At 40.9% G+C, this 20,600-nt stretch overlaps 1 protein-coding gene across 1 annotated transcript in view; it reads right to left on the bottom strand.

Annotated features, from left to right (window-relative positions):
• The window catches only part of LOC140374421 (eukaryotic translation initiation factor 3 subunit H), a 79,902-nt gene that overhangs the window by 20,394 nt on the left and 38,908 nt on the right, over positions 1-20,600 (bottom strand). The window contains exons 4-5 of the mRNA XM_072461311.1: positions 11,940-12,039; positions 4,616-4,765 (exon numbers count right to left, since the gene is read on the bottom strand). Coding sequence (XP_072317412.1) covers positions 4,616-4,765; positions 11,940-12,039 — 250 coding nt within the window. The remainder of the gene's footprint in view (positions 1-4,615; positions 4,766-11,939; positions 12,040-20,600) is intronic.

Here is a 20,600-nt window from a genome sequence, read left to right as displayed (position 1 = left end):
GTGTCATCCAGAAATATAATGGATTTTTAAAAATCATGTCACTAATTTAAATACATAGACCACTTTGCTACAACATTGGAAATGCATAAGCGTTTCAATGGTGTCTGTAGAGGAAGCAGCAACAAATGTACATTCATGCAATCCATCACCAAGCACATCATCATCATCATCTGTGGTAAGAACAACGCTGTTTGCTGGAGTGAAAATGCACTCACTCAGCCTTAGACATAGATGACAATGACAAATGGTGCTTCAGATTGGGAAACGAGACAACGGGAAAAACATTAAATAAAACCCATTATGGTTTAGTTTTTGAAGAGGTGGAAATGAGAGGAAGAGGGTGGGGCTGTCAGCGGGAGGATGTAGGGAGACGGACACTACAATCCAATACAAGGACAGAACCGCAGAGCCATCTGACAACTTCAGGAAACAATTTCATCCTGCCAAACATCCTGTCGCAGAGACGGCGGAGAGCTATGGGCCTGTGTTTCTGCCCTACTTTGGGACATTTCAAACACTGTCACAACTTCAGAGTCGGCCTGAACAATGTGCTGCAGTTGCACATTAATCTCATGTTTCGAACTCGGTGAGACGCCGTGTAAGGTTGGTTTCTCAGGCATATGTACTTAACACTGCTTTGTACATTAGAGCCCTCATTAAATTCATGGCTTACTTGTGTTGAAGGACACAGATGAGGAGAATCATAACAACTCCTGATGCGCTGCAGTACAAGAGCGAGCCAAGTGTGTTAGGACACCAGTAGTGCGGAAATCAGCACTTTGTGTCGTTATTGTGCTAATTCCTCACACCTGCCCCTGGGAAGCTTTTTGATTAGCAGCTTCACAGCTGTTGCTCCACTTGCAGCGGTTTATCTCCATAAATGATTGCTGATAAATTCTCCAGAGACCGATGCTGGGAGCCTCTGAGGGATAAACGCACAACTTAAAGAGCCAGGCTCTGGGTTGAGATGAGGGGACTTGTTCATATTGTGCTCATTAGTGACGGAAGGCGCAGTCTAATGACAGTTCTTTTGAATTGAGACATTTTGAAATAACCATTTACTCAAGAATATGTCTAGTTAAAACTCCCAATTCCCTCCTGATGGGCTGCTATAAATTCACATTACAAATTAAGTTTATATGGAACAATCTAAAGGGGTAGGCCACAATTTAGATGTTATCCTATTCATGGAAACTAACAACTTAAAACAATATCAAGGGGTAACAGGAGTTATCTGTATCTTCCGAGAGTCACGTTATTGTGATAAAACTTTTTTCACCCAGTCACTAAGCATTTTGATTGTATTAATTGTTTATACTTTGCTTTCTTGATCAGACTTTAAAGTGAAAGCAGATGTGTGTCAGTTGGCACATGTTTTGAAGTTATGGCACCAAAAATGATTGTGTGTTTAAAACACCAGGGGATGGGGAAAACAGAACAGTCCATATGGTCCTAGAACACATCAATATACTGTCATCATTTATTTGATATGTAATATATATTATTGTTTGTATTATAAAATAATTATTTATAATGCTTACTTTGATACCTACTAGTTACAAAGTGTAAGAGTGTGAGGACAAAACCTGGCAAAAGTGCTAACATGGACTTAGTTCAGAGTTAACCATGTGCTCTCAAATGTCTGAAATGTATTTACGCTAGATTGCCACTATAATGTGGACCCTATAGCATCATGGCGTCTCTTTAAGCTTCCGGCTTCTCCTGGAGACATGAGTTAAGGCTTTATCGAAATTAAAATTGATTTAACATTAGGGAACTCCCTGCATTAATCTGCCCCATCTGCACTGTCCTAAAGTGTACCCAATTGGAAACTAAAGACCCATCGATGTACACTTAACGTTTACACGGCACACATGAGTAGAGCCCCTTTCCAACATCTTTAAGTGTCGCATTTAATATTGCATCCATCACAGTGCATTGCGTGATGAGACACGGCAAACAAGCCAGGCCTGGGTTTTCAAAAGGCACACAAAATGGCCATTCATGTCTTTGTTTTTTATTGTAACAAAGACATTAGTTGCATTAATTGCAAATCTGGGTTCAAAAGGGCTGCCATTTATCCACAAAGGGTCGCTCCGGCCATGTAAGCCACTGTGTGTGAAAGGCACGATAAGAGACAGGACATAGCTTTGCCCTCCCGGGTAAGGTCTTTTCCAAGGTACTGGAGAGGAGAATCCGACCGATAGTCGAACCTCGGATTCAGGAGGAGCAGAGTGGTTTTCGTCCCGGTCGTGGAACACTGGAGCAGCTCTATACTCTCCATCGGGTGCTCTGAGAGGATCTGGAGAAGGCTTTCGACCGTGACCCTCGGGGTGTCCTTTGGGGGGTGCTCCGGGAGTACGGGGTCCGGGGCCCTTTGCTCAGGGCTGTCCGGTCCCTGTATGACCGGAGCAGGAGCTGTGTTCGCATCGCCGGCAGTAAGTTCCCAGTGCATGTTGGACTCCGCCAGGGCTGCCCTTTGTCACCGGTTCTGTTCATAATTTTTATGGACAGAATTTCTAGGCGCAGTCAGAGGTCGGAGGGTGTCCAGTTTGGGGACCACAGGATCTCATCTCTGCTGTTTGCAGACGATGTTGTCCTGATGGCTCCATCAAATCCGGACCTGCAACATGCACTGGGACGGTTTGCAGCCGAGTGTGAAGCGGCTGAGATGAGAATCAGCACCTCCAAATCCGAGGCCATGGTTCTCGACCGGAAAAAGGTGGCTTGCCCTCTCCAGGTGGGTGGGGTGTCCTTGCCCCAAGTGGAGGAGTTCAAGTATCTCGGGGTCTTGTTCACGAGTGAGGGAAGGATGGAGCATGAGATTGACAGGCGGATCGGTGCAGTGGCTGCAGTGATGAGGTCGCTGCATCGGACCGTTGTGGTAAAGAAGGAGCCGAGTTGAAAGGGCAAAGCTCTCTATTTACCGGTCAGTCTACGTTCCTACCCTCACCTATGGTCATGAGCTTTGGGTAATGACCGAAAGGACAAGATCGCGGATACAAGGAATGGAACGTCAAATGGAGCAGTACAATTTGAATAACAAAAATAAATACACCATGATGGACGCCACAGCAACCTTTATTTTTCCATCAGAAGCTTAATACATATTTTTTGTGAGTGTAAAGACAATTAATATGTAAATGAGAGACTCCTGCAAATAGTCATCTGATTGATGATAAGTTGTAAATACGGCAATCTAACTTGGTGTTGATTAATTTGCTCAACAACTAATTTTATTTGCAAGTTTTCTTTAAAAAAAAAAAATGTTTTAAAAGTGTTTAAAAGTTCATTTGTTAGATTTTTTTTTTTAAATAGAATGTTTACAAATACATTTGAAATAAATAATCTTGTTACATCAATGGAAAATATTGATTGTTAGTCACTTCCGTGTTTTGCTATGCAATTATCAAATTGCTATACAAATTTGAAAGAATTAACGGATTGTTTAGAAGTACTGCTATACAAGTGAAAATCCTTAATCTGAACCCTGAAACTGTATATTTTTTTAACATTACAAATTATATCAGCAGTTATATCGGCACCTCCATCCTCATCGCTATCATATCGCCAAAATCCATATTGGTCGGGTCTTACTGTGGCATTCAAAGCTATGCAATCAATACGATGAGGATGGGCTTCTGATGGTATTGACAAAGCTCATTTATTTCACGGGGTCTGTGGAAAAAGCAGTTAAGTTAAAAGAAGAGAGTTTGGTCATTATACACCCATTATGGCACAACTGACGTAAATAACCAAAAAATAGTATTGCATTGTAGGCTACTTGTTTTGTCCCAATAATGGATCTCGTCTTCTCAAAACTCTGCACAGCAAAGTGGTATAACCAAGAAGCATAACACAGTAAATGTCATAATTTAAAAAAATCTTGTTTTGTTAAGCATTATGAAATGTGCAACCCCATGGTGTACTGTCATACCATGGTATCTTTGGTCACAGTTATATCGTCCTATCCTTGGTGATAATGGAGTAAAAGCACTCTCTACACAGAAATACAATGCATCAAAGCCCTTATCTGTGAATTAGAACATAGGACTGAGATCAAGTGGTAATTTTAATATTGAGACTAGTATAATATAGCAGCAGTTTTCTGAACGCATTTGCAGTGATAACCCAGAGACTGTCAGTGATCGAGGATTAAAAACATCTGAAGTTCAGGGATGCAAGCGTCTCCCTGCACCAAGATATTAATGGGGTCTTTCAGAGCTACATAAGATTAATGCTGTGCCGTTTTGTAAACAAGACACTTGAAAGGCTAAAACAGGACTTTAATATGGAAATAAAAAGCCTGACCTGAGAATAGTGCCAGTTCAAAAGCTGAATGTTTAGGACGATTGCAACATTTGATCCAATGCCTCGGTGAGATTAGAAAATGTACTATTGACTCACTCAGGGCTTTTAAAAGGGGGACAAATTATAAAACTGTAAATTTCCAGAGAAAAGCATGCCGCATACACTGTAAAATGTGTGCGAGCCCCCAGAGGAAAATCTCATCTGAAAGATGTGATACAGACCAAAGATGCAGCTTCATTCACTGTCTAACATCGTTACCAGAGAGATGTCCGGCCCTCGAGCATTGTGGGTAAGATTGTCTCACCTGCTGGAAAGGTTGAGCAGTTCGTGTTTGTCGCTGACGGTGGACTTGTCTTCCATCTCCCACATCAGGACGCTGATGAGGTGAGAGTTTTTGATCACAATAGGCACTTCCTCAAACATGTGCTCAAAGCCAATGTTTGCTTTCTTGAGACTAGAAAGGAAGAAAAAGGATTATCATTAGTTTGGCAATAGTGAAGTCAAGTTTATTTGGTACTCAACCGTGATTATTGAAATAATTGTGAAAATTTTAGAAGCAAAATGTGTTATTTCAATGCAATCTATACCCCAAAAAGTAAACCAAATAGATTTTTTCCCCGTTTGTCACATTGCTTTATTCTTAGTACTTTATCATTCAAGACAGATGGATTTCATGATCCCGGCCACATATGAGCAAGATGTATATTAAAGTGTATTAAGGGTGACACAGAGGAAGAAGAATTCAGTGGATTTAGTGATTTGGGGTAATACTGACGCTTTGGTAAGATTGTTAGCATGTTCTTTATGCTATAGTTATCTGAATAACTGTTAATATGTTACGTTAACATACAAGACACTTACAACAGTTCGTTGTCTGTGTGTCATGTAGCTGAAGGTGTTACGTTAGCATACGTACACCTATTCACCACGTTCTTTAATCCGTTATTTTAAATTGCATTTCAAGATTAAATGTCTGTTCTGTTCTTCACCTTGGATTTTATCAAATAAATTTCCCCCCAAAATGCGACTTTTATATGTTTTTTCCTTCTCTATTATGCATTTTTTGGCTGGTGTGACTTATACTCAAGAGCGACTTATAGTCCAGAAAATACAGTAGCTGTAAAAGTGTGATGTATCACAACAATTGTGGCATCGCCATTTGGCAATTGTCATTTTTTTAGACAGTATCTATTTAAAAAAAAAAGAAATTGCCATATTTTCTGCATTAAGCCTGGTGTCCACGGATTTATAATTGTGGGGAAAATCTTGACTCGTGGCTCAAAATTGTAGGTCTTACGCCTCACCGTAAGACTGGGACAAAGTTACGCAGAGGGGCTCTACAGTGATCGGGGCCTTATCTCCTTATTTTACTTTCATTTATGCAAACGTTCTTCACCACATGGAGCCTAGAGCTTGATATCCACTCAAACAAACCTTGGTCCTAGCCACAACAGATTGTGTGAACCATCGCACAGTGTGACTGCATTTTGTCTTACGACTTACTACAAGACTAGATTAAATTACAGTATGACATCTATAAAACTTTAGACACAAAAAAAAATCGTGCAGTGGGCATTTAGTCATTGTATAGAACCATAAAATAGATGAATTCATAAGATACTGAATTAAATCAGTAGTTTTAATAGTCTTGTGAAGCAGCTGTATATTTACTTTTCTATTACGCTAGAACCACGTATAAAAACCAACATCAAAAGTTTAGGATGATAACAGAGTGCAATACCAAAATGGTGTTTAATGGTACCTATCAACACTATTGACTTCTATCTATCCCATAGTATGTATATTTTTACCATAAAAAAAACTATCTTTTCTGTTGAATTTTGCCCTCGGAGTTAGCGTTAACGTGGGCCTAGCAGAGCTCATTTCCTGACCCCTTGCCGTTGGCGCAAATGATGACAGCGCAGGGCATGGAATTCTAAACAAGAGGTGTGATTATGCCAAAATATGGAGATGGAGTAAAGCAACATGAGGGCGTGGTCTGGTCCATTCTGTGGTCAGAATCGTAACTAATAAACTTCAAAACTAGTGCACTGAAGTCGAGTTACTATGTCTCGCTACGTACATTCAGGACATGATAAATCAAAATGGTCCGCCATCCGTTTTGATATAGACGGAAAATAAACCAACCCTAAAACCCGTTGCAATCGTGCCGTTCGCGGCGAGCGTCCGACCCCGTGAGCGTTGCTGCGAACCGCGCAGAAAAGTTGAAACCTTTTTTTGGCAGACGTGGCACAGCAACCAATCAGAGATTACGCTCTAGTGACGTGCTATGCACTACCCGGAAAGGTTGTGGCTACACCGCAGCACGACCATATAGCCTCATGGCTAACCCTTAACCTTAACCCGAACCCTAAGCTGGCGCGGTCTAACCCGGCGCAGTCAAATAGCCAATCAGTTTCAGGAGCCGCGGCACAAAATAGCTTAGCAGTTTTGGCCGCGCACCGCGGCTCTGTAGACACTCCCATCCGGAAAAGGCCCACAACAAACCCTGCAACGATCGATCGATCATGGCGCTTTGACCTTAATCTGTGTCTTTACTATGGATTGTATGTAATAACACTTATTTTTAATCATTTTTAACATAAATTACCTTTTCTCATTTCGGCATATTTATTCAGTCTGGTTTTGTTTTTGATCGATCGATCGATCGATCGATAGATAGATAATCGATCCTCTGTCTCTCTACAGAACTCACGGCAGACTTTGCACTTTAGAGGGATGATAACACCTTTGTTCTCATCATACTCTCACCAGTCACGGGCACAAAACTTAGCAAGATCATCATGAATCCATTTATTGACAGTGATCATCTTGAGTGTCCTGCAGCCGCTGTTTTTTGTTTATGTTTGAAAGTGGCAGCATGCTGTTTATCTGCCATGATTTTCTCCGCACGCGCACATGCGCTCCGCACGCGCACATGCTCCGCTGCCTTCCGCCGCTGTATAACTACAGCAATAATCATGGACTGTGGCGCCCGAGTTTGTGCATTGGAATCGCTTGGACATGTTCACCGCGCTGTTTTTGTCTATTAAAAATATATATTACGGCGAAAAATTTGTGTCGGTCAGTATGTCCGGAGCCTTGATTTTGGAGTCGGTCAAAACTGCTTTTTGCGTCGGTCATTGACCGTGTCCGGCCCGTTATTTCGAGGCTTGCATTTCCATGATTCCATTAAGATTTCGGTAGCCAATATTCAAATTTCTTGGCTTATGCACCATGTAATAGTATGTTTAGGCCTATGCACCATGTAATAGTATGTTTAGGCCTATGCACCATGTAATAGTATGTTTAGGCCTATGCACCATGTAATAGTATGTTTAGGCCTATGCACCATGTAATAGTATGTTTAGGCCTATGCACCATGTAATAGTATGTTTAGGCCTATGCACCATGTAATAGTATGTTTAGGCCTATGCACCATGTAATAGTATGTTTAGGCCTATGCACCATGTAATAGTATGTTTAGGCCTATGCACCATGTAATAGTATGTTTAGGCCTATGCACCATGTAATAGTATGTTTAGGCCTATACACCATCTAATAGTATGCTTAGGGTGCATGTACTTTTGGAAATAATAAAGGTATGTTAAACCATCCTTGGAGGAAAATGCAACCCCATATGAGGCACATTTACCATCTCTTAAAAAAATTCTGGGGAGAGCACTGCATATGGAGGAAATATTCATAAAACAACCTTCACGGGCATGAAATACACAAATTATAAGCTATAGAATAATTAATACAGTCAAATTTGATGTGGTTATTTTATATAACAAACTTCTTGTTCTCGCAGCTCTAGGTAAACGAACACATCTCTTGCTTCTCATGAAGTATGAATTGGCCTTTAACCTGTTACCACCCACCTATTTTCGCCCTGTGCACAATGGTTGGACATACCCAATGGCATTGCTTATTAAAAGAGGATCTTACAGCCCACATGCAAGTGTGATGCATCATTAGAAAGCTTAGGCCTTCTAGTTTCTGCAGATGTGCACATGAACATGTCAGGGCTTCAGAACTTACACTACAGAGGCCCAAACATAAACAAAACATCCTTTTTTAGTCTTGTCTGAATATTGTCAATTTGTAATGGTCCTGAGCATGACATACTTCATTGTGTGCATATGCTGTTCACTGTACATGATGTTTATCTTGTTGACAACAACTGTGTAAAGTTTCAGATCTCTAGGAACAGGCATTTTGGTGCTGTTGACCTTTTTGTTTCAAAAAGTATATTCGGAACAAGTGATCCAAATATGTGCCAAACTGTGCCAAACTGCTTTATTACAATTTTAGCTCCTCTATGATCATAAAACATACATTTTGATGTTTTGTAGGCCACTAATACCCATTATAACTGCTAAAAACAATGAATGTGAAAATGTGTATTTATGAGTTTACTTAAAAAATTATAACATTTTTATTTTTGTATTGATATAATAATACATATATCTAACAAAATACGCGTCCTGAAGGCTAATAAAATCAGAAAATGTGATGCGTAAAATCTAGTCGCAAAATGCAGAAAAATCTAGGCTCTGACAGCCTTACGCACGAGAACAGGGAGAATTCTGTGTAAATAAACCCTTTGTCCCGCCTACCAGGACAAAGGTCTCCTCATTGGCTAGAATAATATGTCACTCAAAGCCTCCTGCGTGCCTGTTAGCAGAAGCTAAGGGCTAAAAACAAAGATGGACGGTCTCATTCTGTAGGTAACAGTCTAAGGAAGAGATCGATGTCAAACACTATCTTATAAGTCAAACAGGTAATTTGTTATGGACGGAGAAATGCGGCGGACAAGCGCATTCTCGTCCGGTGAGAAACGAAGAAAAGTTTGTTTACTTGACAATATCTCGAAATCAGATAACTTCAGGAAAAATACAAGTGGATATTGTTTTTCAATGATTCCTTATGGACAGACTGAGCACAAGGATGTACAGAATTAAAGCTGTTTCGTTCGTCATAAACAGCAAACAGGTAGGACATGCGTTTGTAAAAGTTGAGACTTTCTCACAAACTATTGGTAATTGCTTCTTGGGGCATATTATTCAATGTAAATCAATGACATATTCGTTTTGTTGAGAAAATAAGCTTTAAAATGGTGTATGGCTTGCTGGTATTGACCACGGAAATAAAAGTGATGATGTAAGAGAATATTTGAGATATAGAAAATGTTCGCCGGCGGACAGGTGGGTGGTAACAGGTTTAAAGCTCTTTGCTCTGCGTTAAGACACATGCCTGCACAGCCTTGGCCAGACTGGAATGTGCAGACTTGAATGTACTCAGCTCAGAGGAATTTTATTTTTCCAATTTTGGGAACACATTGTCTGTAGATGAGGCCATGACAGCAAACATCAGCCACACAGGTTTAGAATGCCAGTTATCAGTCATTGGTTCAAACATTATCAACATATATGAACTGGCAACCTCCCACACCAGCGGCCAAGTCCACCCACTTCACACCAGCGTTGAAAGAATGCAAAAGGCTCCGTTAACGCCAACTCCGGGGGCAAAATACAGCCCTAATAGTTTATGACCTGCTTGTTTTGAGTACATCCTTTTTTCTTGCACAATGCAATTATTAATGTGAGAGGAAGATGCAACTTTGCTCTAGGCATTTGACATGAATACATTGTGTGGAGAAATCAACCTCTGAAACATTTCCAATGCTGACATACGTCAACATTGTGCAAAACGTATTGTGCTATATGTGTGGTAATGGCAACTTTACACAGTGAGATGGATAGCAAGTGTATTGGATGTTATTATCTGCACACGGACAATGAAATGCTCATATTATATACATACCCGCAACCTAAACCTCACGGAAAACCTAAATGAGGTTTTTATGCTCTCGATCGAAAGCGGCAAATGCTTTTTCATTTGAAGCTGAGGAGTCAAACACGGAATCCTTGCCACGGCCCTCTTAACACAAAATGAAATTTCCAACTTTGCTTAATGTCTTTGATAAATCCAGTTGCATTGACTGACTCTTATGCTCAGCATCACCACTTGTGCACCATGAACAAGATAGACATTACGTCGGTGTGCCTAATGCAGCTTTATAAGATATGCTGCCGATCAATATGTTCACTGCATTAATCCTGCGAGTGCACTGTACCACAAAGATATTTATATTATACTTGTCTGAGTGATAGATGGAAGTGTGTCGCTTCATTTGACACCTAATGTAATTCTTAAAATGTTTTCTATTGCAGCCTTGGTGAGGTACAGTCATCGACTTGTGCAGTTAAATGGATAGACAAAGGTGTGGATAATCAGAAGTGAGTCACTGAGGAAATAGAATGTAAACAGTTTACATATAGACCCCATTATCCAGTAAGTGCTTTCTGTTCATGACCTTTCCACATGGCTGAAATCTGATGGAAGTAGTAAAATGAGGGGTGAAGGACAGCATATTTTGGGCAGGACAAATTGTTCAACACAACTAAAATTTTGGAAAGCACAATGCCATGCTCTTTCCAACTGAAATCCCGTTAGACAGACCCAAATGTTGACTGAACGGGCGGGTAAATGTATGCTTATATTGTGTGTTGAAAAGGCGCCTGCTGACCACTGTCTCTGTAGCTCGGTGGACTTTGGGGAGGCCAATTCAAAGCAAATGAGGTCCAGTCAAGATTAATCGAGCAGTGCCTTTCATTTCCAAAAGGTGCACAATATATACAGACACTTATGTAACATCAAATGCAGCCAACATAAAAGGAAAGGCTTTTCTGCATGTTAAAGTGCAAGGAAAATGTACTTTTGGAGGAAGAGATAATACTGATTGAAATAATAAAAAATAGGATTGAGGAAGAGATTGTTGTGCTGTGATGTGGTGATATTACCATTTTTTGCCCAGAGCTGTCCTCTCTCAATCATGAGTTCAATGGGAACATTGACGGCTACAAATCATAGCCATAATACATCATAGGACTAATGAAAAGCCCAAGAATCAGGTGGATTTAAATTTGGGCCAAATGCTTGGTCCATAACCAAGTCGCACGGGCAACTGAATGAACACAGTAAGGAGAAGTGTGAAATGACATACCCAGACTGCTCCTCTACCCGCTGCTAATCACCACACTGTCATTCGATTTTCTAAAATGTATGTGCAAGGAGTTTGAAGAGACAGTAATTTGATCCTTCTGGGCCTTCACTCTGGGCTGTATGTGTGGTACAGATCCCCTTGTGGCTTTATTTATGCATGCAAGAGTTTGTGCGAGGCGCCTAAACTGCCTAGAAAATGCCCCCCCTCATTAGAGTCATTTTTAGCCACAATTTAAAAGCAATTACGATAAGCCTTGGGGTCACAAACAGCATAAACACGGTACATTTGTTTGACGGGCAAGGGCACACTGATAAATCATCTGTAGCAGCATCCTTCTCCAACTGGTACTAAATACCTCCCCTCATGGAAACGCCAGCAAATATTTGCATCTACTGAATAAGCAGCTGAGAAAATATACATTACATGTTACTAGCAGTGGAAGCCTGTGTTATAAATATGCAAAAACACATGAGCCCTTTAAAATAGCAGAGCAGGTTCTCATTTTCAGTATTACTCCAGATGATGATGAAGATTGCATGGTACTTAAGACACTTACCCCTCAGGTGTGAAGTCTTTCTCTTTGCAGATTTCCATTAGTTTGGGAGTGAGTCTGTAAGCCTTCAGAGACAGGGAGCCCTGGGCCGTCTTTATCGGGTCTACAGGGATGAAAGAGCAACAAGAGAGAGGGAAAGTATTAAGAGTGAGATTGAGTGTGCCTAATTGTGTTCTTGATTAGTAATGACATGAAAACAGAAAGGACAGCACCGGTCAGAGAATCTAATAAGTCACAAAGCTTTCATGAGATCCCCTAAGGTGCAGTACCATGAGGATAATTTGAATAAAAGCAATTATGGCGAACATGTCAACTGCTTTTTTAGATGGAGGATTATCTTTGAGAAATTATCAACACACAATTACTATAGTGGGTTATTTTTGTGCTTTGGACACATGCATTTTTAACTTATTGCCTTATTAATTCACTATGTTATGAATGTTCATCAATCATTGATCGTGAATCAAAAATGATTGATTCAGCAACATATACATTAATTAATTAATTCCCTGTCTTCCCATGTTTCTTTGCAAAAAATAAACTGTTTTGTTGTTTCCCCATCTAACATCACGTTTTACAGCTCCCACACAAGAGATCTCGTAAACACAACACGTGTCATCTCTGGAGAGCAAACATGTGAAATCAAAAGTACTGATAAAGAAGTCACAGCAAAGTCGCACCAGCGCTGAGAACATGCTGAGCCTCTCTGGCACTCACATTGATTTTGTCACTTTATTGAAATTTTTACAGATTGAAAACATTTATTCCCAGTATGGAGTATCTTTCCCAGGCAGTTTTCAGGCTCATGTCAGGAAACTAAACGCACAACTTAAAAGGGCTTTGTACCCTAGAGGCGCTGGGGATGTCTGTTGCCCAGCTGCTGCTAATGCTTGTTACTGCAGAGAGATATACGGAGAGAAATACTGGTGCAGACTTGGAGAGCCAACAAGCAGTGAACTACACGTTACCAGAAATTCCACTGACTTATTCACTGCCCTTAGAGCCCTCAGAGAAAAGCCATTTTTCTACCGCCAAACCAGCTCCACAGAAGATTGACAATTGACAGTGGATCTTAATTCCGGCTGGCCAATACCTGTGGAGACGGACTGTGGCAGCAAACTCTATTTTTTCTCCCCACACTAGCTAGCAGGTGGCATTCACTCTCTTTGGAGCTTTTGAGTAGTGGAACTTTCACAGTAATTTAATAGTGTATCCAAATCTAATCCTACAATATTGTTAAGTACGGTATTCAAAATAATTAGAAATAATTATATATTCTCCAAATCCAATAATAAGCCTTGTGTGTTTTTTACTGGCATATTATGGAGTTTAAAAATAAGAGATCTATCTAAAAAGATCTATGTAGTTTGTTTTACAAAGAATCAATGCAGAGATCCAAGCGCGTGCATAGTCCACGGTCCTTGTGGGATGTTTGATATTGCAATACAACAAAAAACTGAGCTAAGCTGAAGAGCATTGGAAAATATTTTGTTTATGAATGATTGTACCGTCTTTTACATTACACAAAGCAACATTAAGCATTAGTGGTTTCAATAACTCAAAATGTGCCATGTTAAATCTTATCACATAAACATTGCATATTGCAGAGCATTATTTTTAACAATGCAATAGAAATTCACTATGAACTAATGCATGTGAAAAGATGCACTCATGACCACTTCAACTGTTCAACACTTCAACCTAAATTAACTGTTCAGATAACGAACCCTTTTCTTTAATTGAAATCTTGGAGCCATCATTGGCCGGAAGCGATCAACTCGATATTTCATTAGATTGATTGATTGATTGATTGATTGATCCATCCAAATAAAATGGCCAGGCTTTAGTAACAAGGGGAAGACTTGTGGTTCATGGTCAGCTAGTTAAAACTCATAAATAAATGTGTAGCATTACACATTATTGGAGGATATGGCAAGGCCAACAGTGATTTGGGGAAAGAGCTGTTCTTATTGTCGCTCCCAATAAGCAAAAAAAAAAAAACAGTTGTTCACATAATATCAGACAAAACTATTGTTTTATTAATAATTTAATTGCAATCATTTCACCCAACTGCAACACATTTACATTGAGAAAAAAGTATTGGACACCCATTTTGGAGAAAATTCAGTCACACACAACTTTCTGTGAAGTTGCCGCTTTTAACTTAAGCTGTTTATAACTACCTTTTCTCACTCTTATTTAATTTCATGCGGATGCACTACCCACTCTTCCTACAAATAATCACACAAGCAGTATTTAAATTATGATTAAAAAAATATTGAAACATATTTCATCAAGCAGGCTTAATACCAATAAATTGCATTCAAGTTCTAGTATTTTACCGCAGTTTCAGATGGACAGCAAGGATCTATAGAATGGATTTCCACTTGCTGTAAGTGATATCTTGAACTTTTTCCCTATCAACTTATACCAACGTGATTTGAATTGGTAATTGCTATGGCAACAGTGCTACATTTTTCATCACTTTGAAACCCGTCGTTGTTTTGAAAGCTGGAAATATAACCATGTATAATCCAGAGCTGTATTCTTCACGATACCATTCCTGTGTCAACCGACGGTAAGAAGAGCACACTTTTTACAAGAAAAACTGCTACTTTCAACCTAAACCGCAGTGACTCTGTCGTTTCCAAAACTGTCTAAAAACCAGAAAGACCAGGCTGTTTCTTGGAACAAACTTGGAGCAAAGCCTAAACGATACAAAGATAACGTGAAGTCACCTAAAATACAGCTCACCAACAGATTTTTACCACTTTTAGAGATGGAATTAAATGAAAAAAGAAAAGATGACGTGGCCAAAATACAGCAAGGAGGAACTGTGCCACAAGCCAAGGTCACGCAGATTGTTTTAGTTGGGGACGGCGAGATAAGTCATGTGACGCATGAAAAGATAAACACACATTCTTTTCCAAGCGCCACTGTTTCTGAGATAACGTCACTCCTTCCAAATATTATGGCTAAGCATGGAGGAGCTAAACAGCTGATTGTGCACGTGGGTGCAGTGGACATGCGGCGGGAACAGACTGAAGTTTTGAAAAAAGACTTCTTGAAGTTATTCGACGTGCTTGATAAAATGGAAATCAAAACATTCATAAGTGGACCTCTTCCAAACATCGACAGGAGGATAAACAAGTTTAGCCGGCTTCTTCAGCTGAACACATGGCTGTCCAAAGAGTGTTCCCCGAGAGGACTACACTATATTGAGAACTTCTATCTATTCTGGAAACGAGAGGACCTGTTTAAGAGAAATGGCCCCCACCTATGCAGAGGTGGAGTGAGGGTGCTGACAGAGAACCTGCTCCACGCTCTGAGGCATTGGACTGGGCCTGGACAGGGTCCTGAGCAGATAGTTAGAGAAGAGAGGAATGAGAGAAGAATTCCTGCTCCATCAGCCAGAGACCGAGCCAATGTTTCAACATCAAAAGCACCACAACCTCAGCCTCCACCAAAGGATTCATCAGCAGCTGCTCCACCACCACCAGCAAAGGATTCAGCTCCAGCTGCTCCACATTCACCTCCACCGCCTACAGCAAAGGAACAATCTTCAAAGGCCTTGGACCCATCTGTGACAAGCCCAACAACATCCCTGTCATCGCCCCTGCCTTCACACCAGCCCTGGGTTCCCCCTGCAACATCTACTCCCACTAAAGATTCATCATTCTCCTTCTCATCTCCACTCTCACCCATGTGCCTTCCCAGCCATTTTGAAAGTCTGATCAAATCAGGCATTAAGATGGCTCCACTCACGCCCAATATAGCAAGGGCTATGTCAGTACCGACTACACTAACAGAAGCCCCATCACCCATCCCCCCTCGCCTCTCACCTGGTCTCAAACTCTCCTTGGCTACAAAAGCCCCACCACCCATCCAACCTCGCCTTTCACCTGGTATCTCCCATAGCTAGGATGCACTGGGTCTCAGCGTTGCCGGGACTTATTGTCACATTAAAAATCAAACCAACCCGGGGCCCTATGTAAAAAGAGCCCCCCCTAGTGCAATTTCTGTAGTCACATCATCACAGAGATGGATAAACAAAATGCGAGTCAGGCCCAATCTGAGAAATGTGATTCATATTCCCTGTGAAAAGATAAAGCCCAGTCTCACTGAAACTAGTCTGAAACTTGCTGTGCTAAATGTCAGATCCTTATGTAACAAATATCTCTTAATTAATAATTTTATTTCTTCTTATGATCTTGATTTTATGTTTTTAACTGAAACATGGCTTGACAAAAACACAGGAAATGTAGTTCTGATAGAATCTGCTCCACCCAACTTTAAGTTTGAATCTGAAACACGAGAAAACAAAAAAGGGGGTGGAGTCTGTGCTGTCTTTAGAGATGAAATAATTACCCGCAGGTTGTCTTTTGGGGTGTTTTCATCATTTGAGTATGTATCCTTTAAAATGGAGCTAAAACGGTCTCCATCCATTCTCTTCATTGTTTTATACAAGCCTCCCCAGCACTGCCAAAGTTTTATTGATGATTTTACTGAGATGCTTTCAGTCATATGCACAGACTTTGATGGTTTGGTCATTACAGGTGATTTCAATGTGCATGTTGATAATATTTGTGACAGAAACGCTAAAGAGCTTGATGCTGTCCTTGAAACCTTCAGTCTTACTCAGCATGTGAGAGGCCCCACCCACAGCAAAGGACACACTCTAGATCTCATAATTACAAAGGGGGTAAATATTTCAAATGTTAATGTGATCGATGTTGCTCTGTCTGATCATTTCTGTGTCTTCTTTGACCTGTCTGTTTCTCCCAAACCTCCGGTTGGTCCTGCAGTTGTTCAGAGGAGACACATAAGTGATGGCACAGGTGCACTGTTTATGGAAATGATAAACTTTGAAAATGTCTCATGTTCTAATGTAAATGATTTGTTGAACTCTGTTACATCTAGTGTTTTGAATGTTCTGGACACCATCGCCCCTATAAAGGCTAAAATGGTTAAAAATAAGCAGAAGGCGCCGTGGAGAAATGATGATTCGGTCAGGGCACAGAAAAGGGAGTGCCGCAGGGCCGAACGGAAATGGCGCAAGTCAAAGCTCCAGGTTCAAAAAGAGATTTACAAAGAAAAGCTGAACATGAACAACCTAATCTTATGTAGAACTAGGGAAAGATATTTTTCTGAAATAATTGGAAGCTGCAGTAACAACTCGCGTGTCCTGTTTGCCACAGTAAACAGATTAACAAACCCTCCAGCTCAGCTGCCGTTAGAACTCATTTCCACATCCAAGTGTAATGAGTTTGCATTATTCTTTAATGACAAAGTTCAGGGCATTAAAAATGCTATAAATCCCACAATGCAAAAAATTACCCTAAAACCACCAAGACACTTAGAGCTAACTCACTTTGCACCAGTAACTGACAAAACTGTCCATGAGATCATCACCAGTCTGAGTTCATCTACATGCTGCCTTGATGTGTTACCCACCAAATTTCTAAAGTCTGTGCTGAACAGTTTGTTAGCAACACTCACTCACATAGTTAACATGTCGCTTCAATCTGGAACATTCCCAATGTCTTTGAAAACTGCGGTCATAAAGCCTCTCCTAAAGAAGAGCAGTCTTGATGCCGCAGTACTGAGTCATTACCGGCCCATCTCTAATCTGCCATTTTGGGGCAAAGTCCTTGAAAAGGTTGTTTACCAACAGCTCACAGATTTCCTCTTAATAAACAACTCATTTGATGTTTTTCAGTCAGGTTTTAGACCTCATCACAGCACTGAGACTGCTCTTGTCAAGGTGACAAATGACATCCGCCTGAACACTGACACGGGCAAAGCCTCAGTCTTAATTCTGTTAGATCTGAGTGCTGCTTTTGACACTGTCGATCATGGGATCCTCTTACAGAGACTAGAGGACTGGGTGGGCATCACTGGCACTGCCCTAAACTGGTTAAGGTCCTATCTGGAAGACAGGAAGTACTTTGTTGAAATTGGTAGCTGTGTCTCAGACCACATGACCCTGACCTGTGGAGTGCCCCAAGGGTCAGTCCTGGGTCCCCTTCTGTTCAACCTCTACATGCTGCCGTTGGGTCAGTTGATACGCAGTGAAAATGTGTCCTATCACAATTATGCAGACGACACTCAGATCTATGTTTCACTATCGGCAGGTGACTATGGACCAGTAGATTCACTCTGTCACTGCATCCAACAGATCAGTTTGTGGATGCAAAACAACTTTCTCCAGCTGAACTCAGACAAGACTGAAATAATCGTTTTTGGCCCACAGAAACAAAGAGAAAGTGTTAGCGGTCACCTCCAGAGTCTCGCTCTAAAACCTACAAACCAAATTAGAAATCTGGGGGTAATAATGGACTCAGACTTGAACTTTAATAGCCACGTCAAATCAATAACATCAGCAGCTTTTTACCATCTAAAAAACATTGCCAAAATCAAAAATATAGTGTCAAAACCAGATTTAGAGAGACTTATCCATGCGTTTGTCTCCAGTAGATTAGACTACTGTAACGGCCTGCTCACTGGTCTCTCCAAACGAGCTGTAAAACAGCTGCAGTACATCCAGAACGCTGCTGCTCGGGTCCTGACTAGAACCAGGAAGTATGATCACATTAGTCCTGTTCTCAGGTCTCTGCACTGGCTCCCTGTGGCTCAGAGAATAGACTTTAAAGCAGCTCTGCTTGTGTACAAGTCTCTCCATGGCCTAGCACCAAAGTACATCTTGGATATGTTAGTGCCATATGAACCATCTCGGACTCTGAGGACCTCAGGGACCGGCCTCCTGCTGGTGCCCAGAGTCAGGACTAAACATGGGGAATCTGCGTTTCAGTTTTATGCAGCTAAAATCTGGAAAAGTCTTCCTGAAGATGTGAGACAGGCTTCTACTCTGACAATGTTCAAATCTAAGCTAAAAACAGTTTTGTTTAAGATAAGATAAGATAAGATAATCCTTTATTGTCCCACATGGGGAAATTTCATTGGTGCAACGCAGGTAGATACAGAGGTAGATACAGAAGAACAGATCACTTATAGGAAGTCTGAAAAACACTTTCAGTAGAAGATCTCCTATAAATAAATAAAAACTCCCATAGACAAATAAATACATAAATACCATTGCATGTGATCCCGACAGTAATTGCACATGAATATGTGTCACGACAGCACATGAATTGCACATGAATTCCAACAGCAATTGCACATACGACAGAATTGCACATCAGTATTAGGTTAGGTCAGTATTGCGACGGGATAACGTGACGATCTCCGGGTAAGACGACTGTTCTCCGCAGTTTCATGAGTTCCTCCTTTGTGTAAACGCGGTACGGCGCCGGCCGGGGGGCGGGGCCGGAGCCGGGGGGCGGGGCCGGAGCCGGGGGGCGGGGCCGGAGCCGGGGGACTCAGAGCCAAGACACATCGCCACGACACGACGAAAACACTCAATCCAGCCGAATAAAGTCAAAACAAGTTAATTTAAAGCGATTCCAGTGCGTGTCCCGATCGTTCGTGAAGTTCCTCTTTCATATAAACGTGTATATAAACGTGTACCGACGACACGCCGTACTTTAGCGCGGCCGGAGGGCGCGGGGGGGGGGGGGGGGGGCTGGTGGGCTCGCTCGGAGCTAGCTCACGTCACAACAACACAACGAACGCAACGAAAAACGCTCAAATCCAGCCGAAAAAAGTCAAAAACAGTTGAATTGTTGAGTTTAGCTGCGCATATGACTGAAGGGATTTTTTCTTTGCACTCTTCTCTTTTGTTTGTGATTTTATTAGTTTAGAAAATCAGTTGGATTGATAATTTTTAATTTAGTTAATTTTATTGTATTTCTGTAATTTCTTTGTGATTTGAATGCATTTTTCCTGCTGTGTGAAGCACTTTGAATTGCCTTGTGTATGAAATGTGCTCTACAAATAAACTTGCCTTGCCTTGCCTTGAGCCTTTGTATTTGTTCGTGGTTGGTGTTGAATATTGGCCTCACTTTCTGAAGCATTTGTGCCGACAGAGAAGGCTATGAACTTTATGCCAATTTTTTCTTTCATGAGGTCATAATAATTACAGTGTAACATAGCTTCAGACGGCACAATCTCAAGTTAGAATTAGACATCACATACCAACTTGCCAAGGCCCGATCTAGTCAGATCTTGGAAGCTAAGCAGGGCTGATCCTGGTTAGTATTCAGATAGACACTTACCTCCAGTGTCCAAGTATGAATAACTGTATGAGAGTGAACTATGGAACAGGGCTACAATCCCATGTTTACAGCATGTAACGTGTATGCATTGGCCTAGATCCGGCTTAGCATGTTGAGTCAAGTACTTCAATTACCAGTACTTTCAATGTGTTCATATAGTTTGAATTTAAAAACAATGAGCCTATTTTACAGTGAGTTGGCAGAAGGGATGTCAAAATTTAACATTTTAGAATCACAATTATTGTGAGGGGAAATCTTGCAATGTTACGATTAATCACAATTATCGGCAAAAAGAAACAAAATGTTGATATTGTATTTTTTATGTTTCAACTTGCAAATATCCCTGAGAGGAAAATGTATTTATCATAACAATTAACAAGCCAACGATTTAATACAGGTAATTTTGACCTCAAATTGATTGGCTCTTTAAAAGGTCCCATAACATGCAAAATCGACTTTTCAGAGCTTTTAACCTTCTTACATTGCTATT

Source organism: Eucyclogobius newberryi, unplaced genomic scaffold (assembly GCF_026437365.1).
Source record: "Eucyclogobius newberryi isolate DKJ021-1_F unplaced genomic scaffold, fEucNew1.0.hap1 SCAF_3, whole genome shotgun sequence".
Classification (NCBI taxonomy): domain Eukaryota; kingdom Metazoa; phylum Chordata; class Actinopteri; order Gobiiformes; family Gobiidae; genus Eucyclogobius; species Eucyclogobius newberryi.
This window is presented reverse-complemented; position numbering and strand designations above follow the sequence as displayed.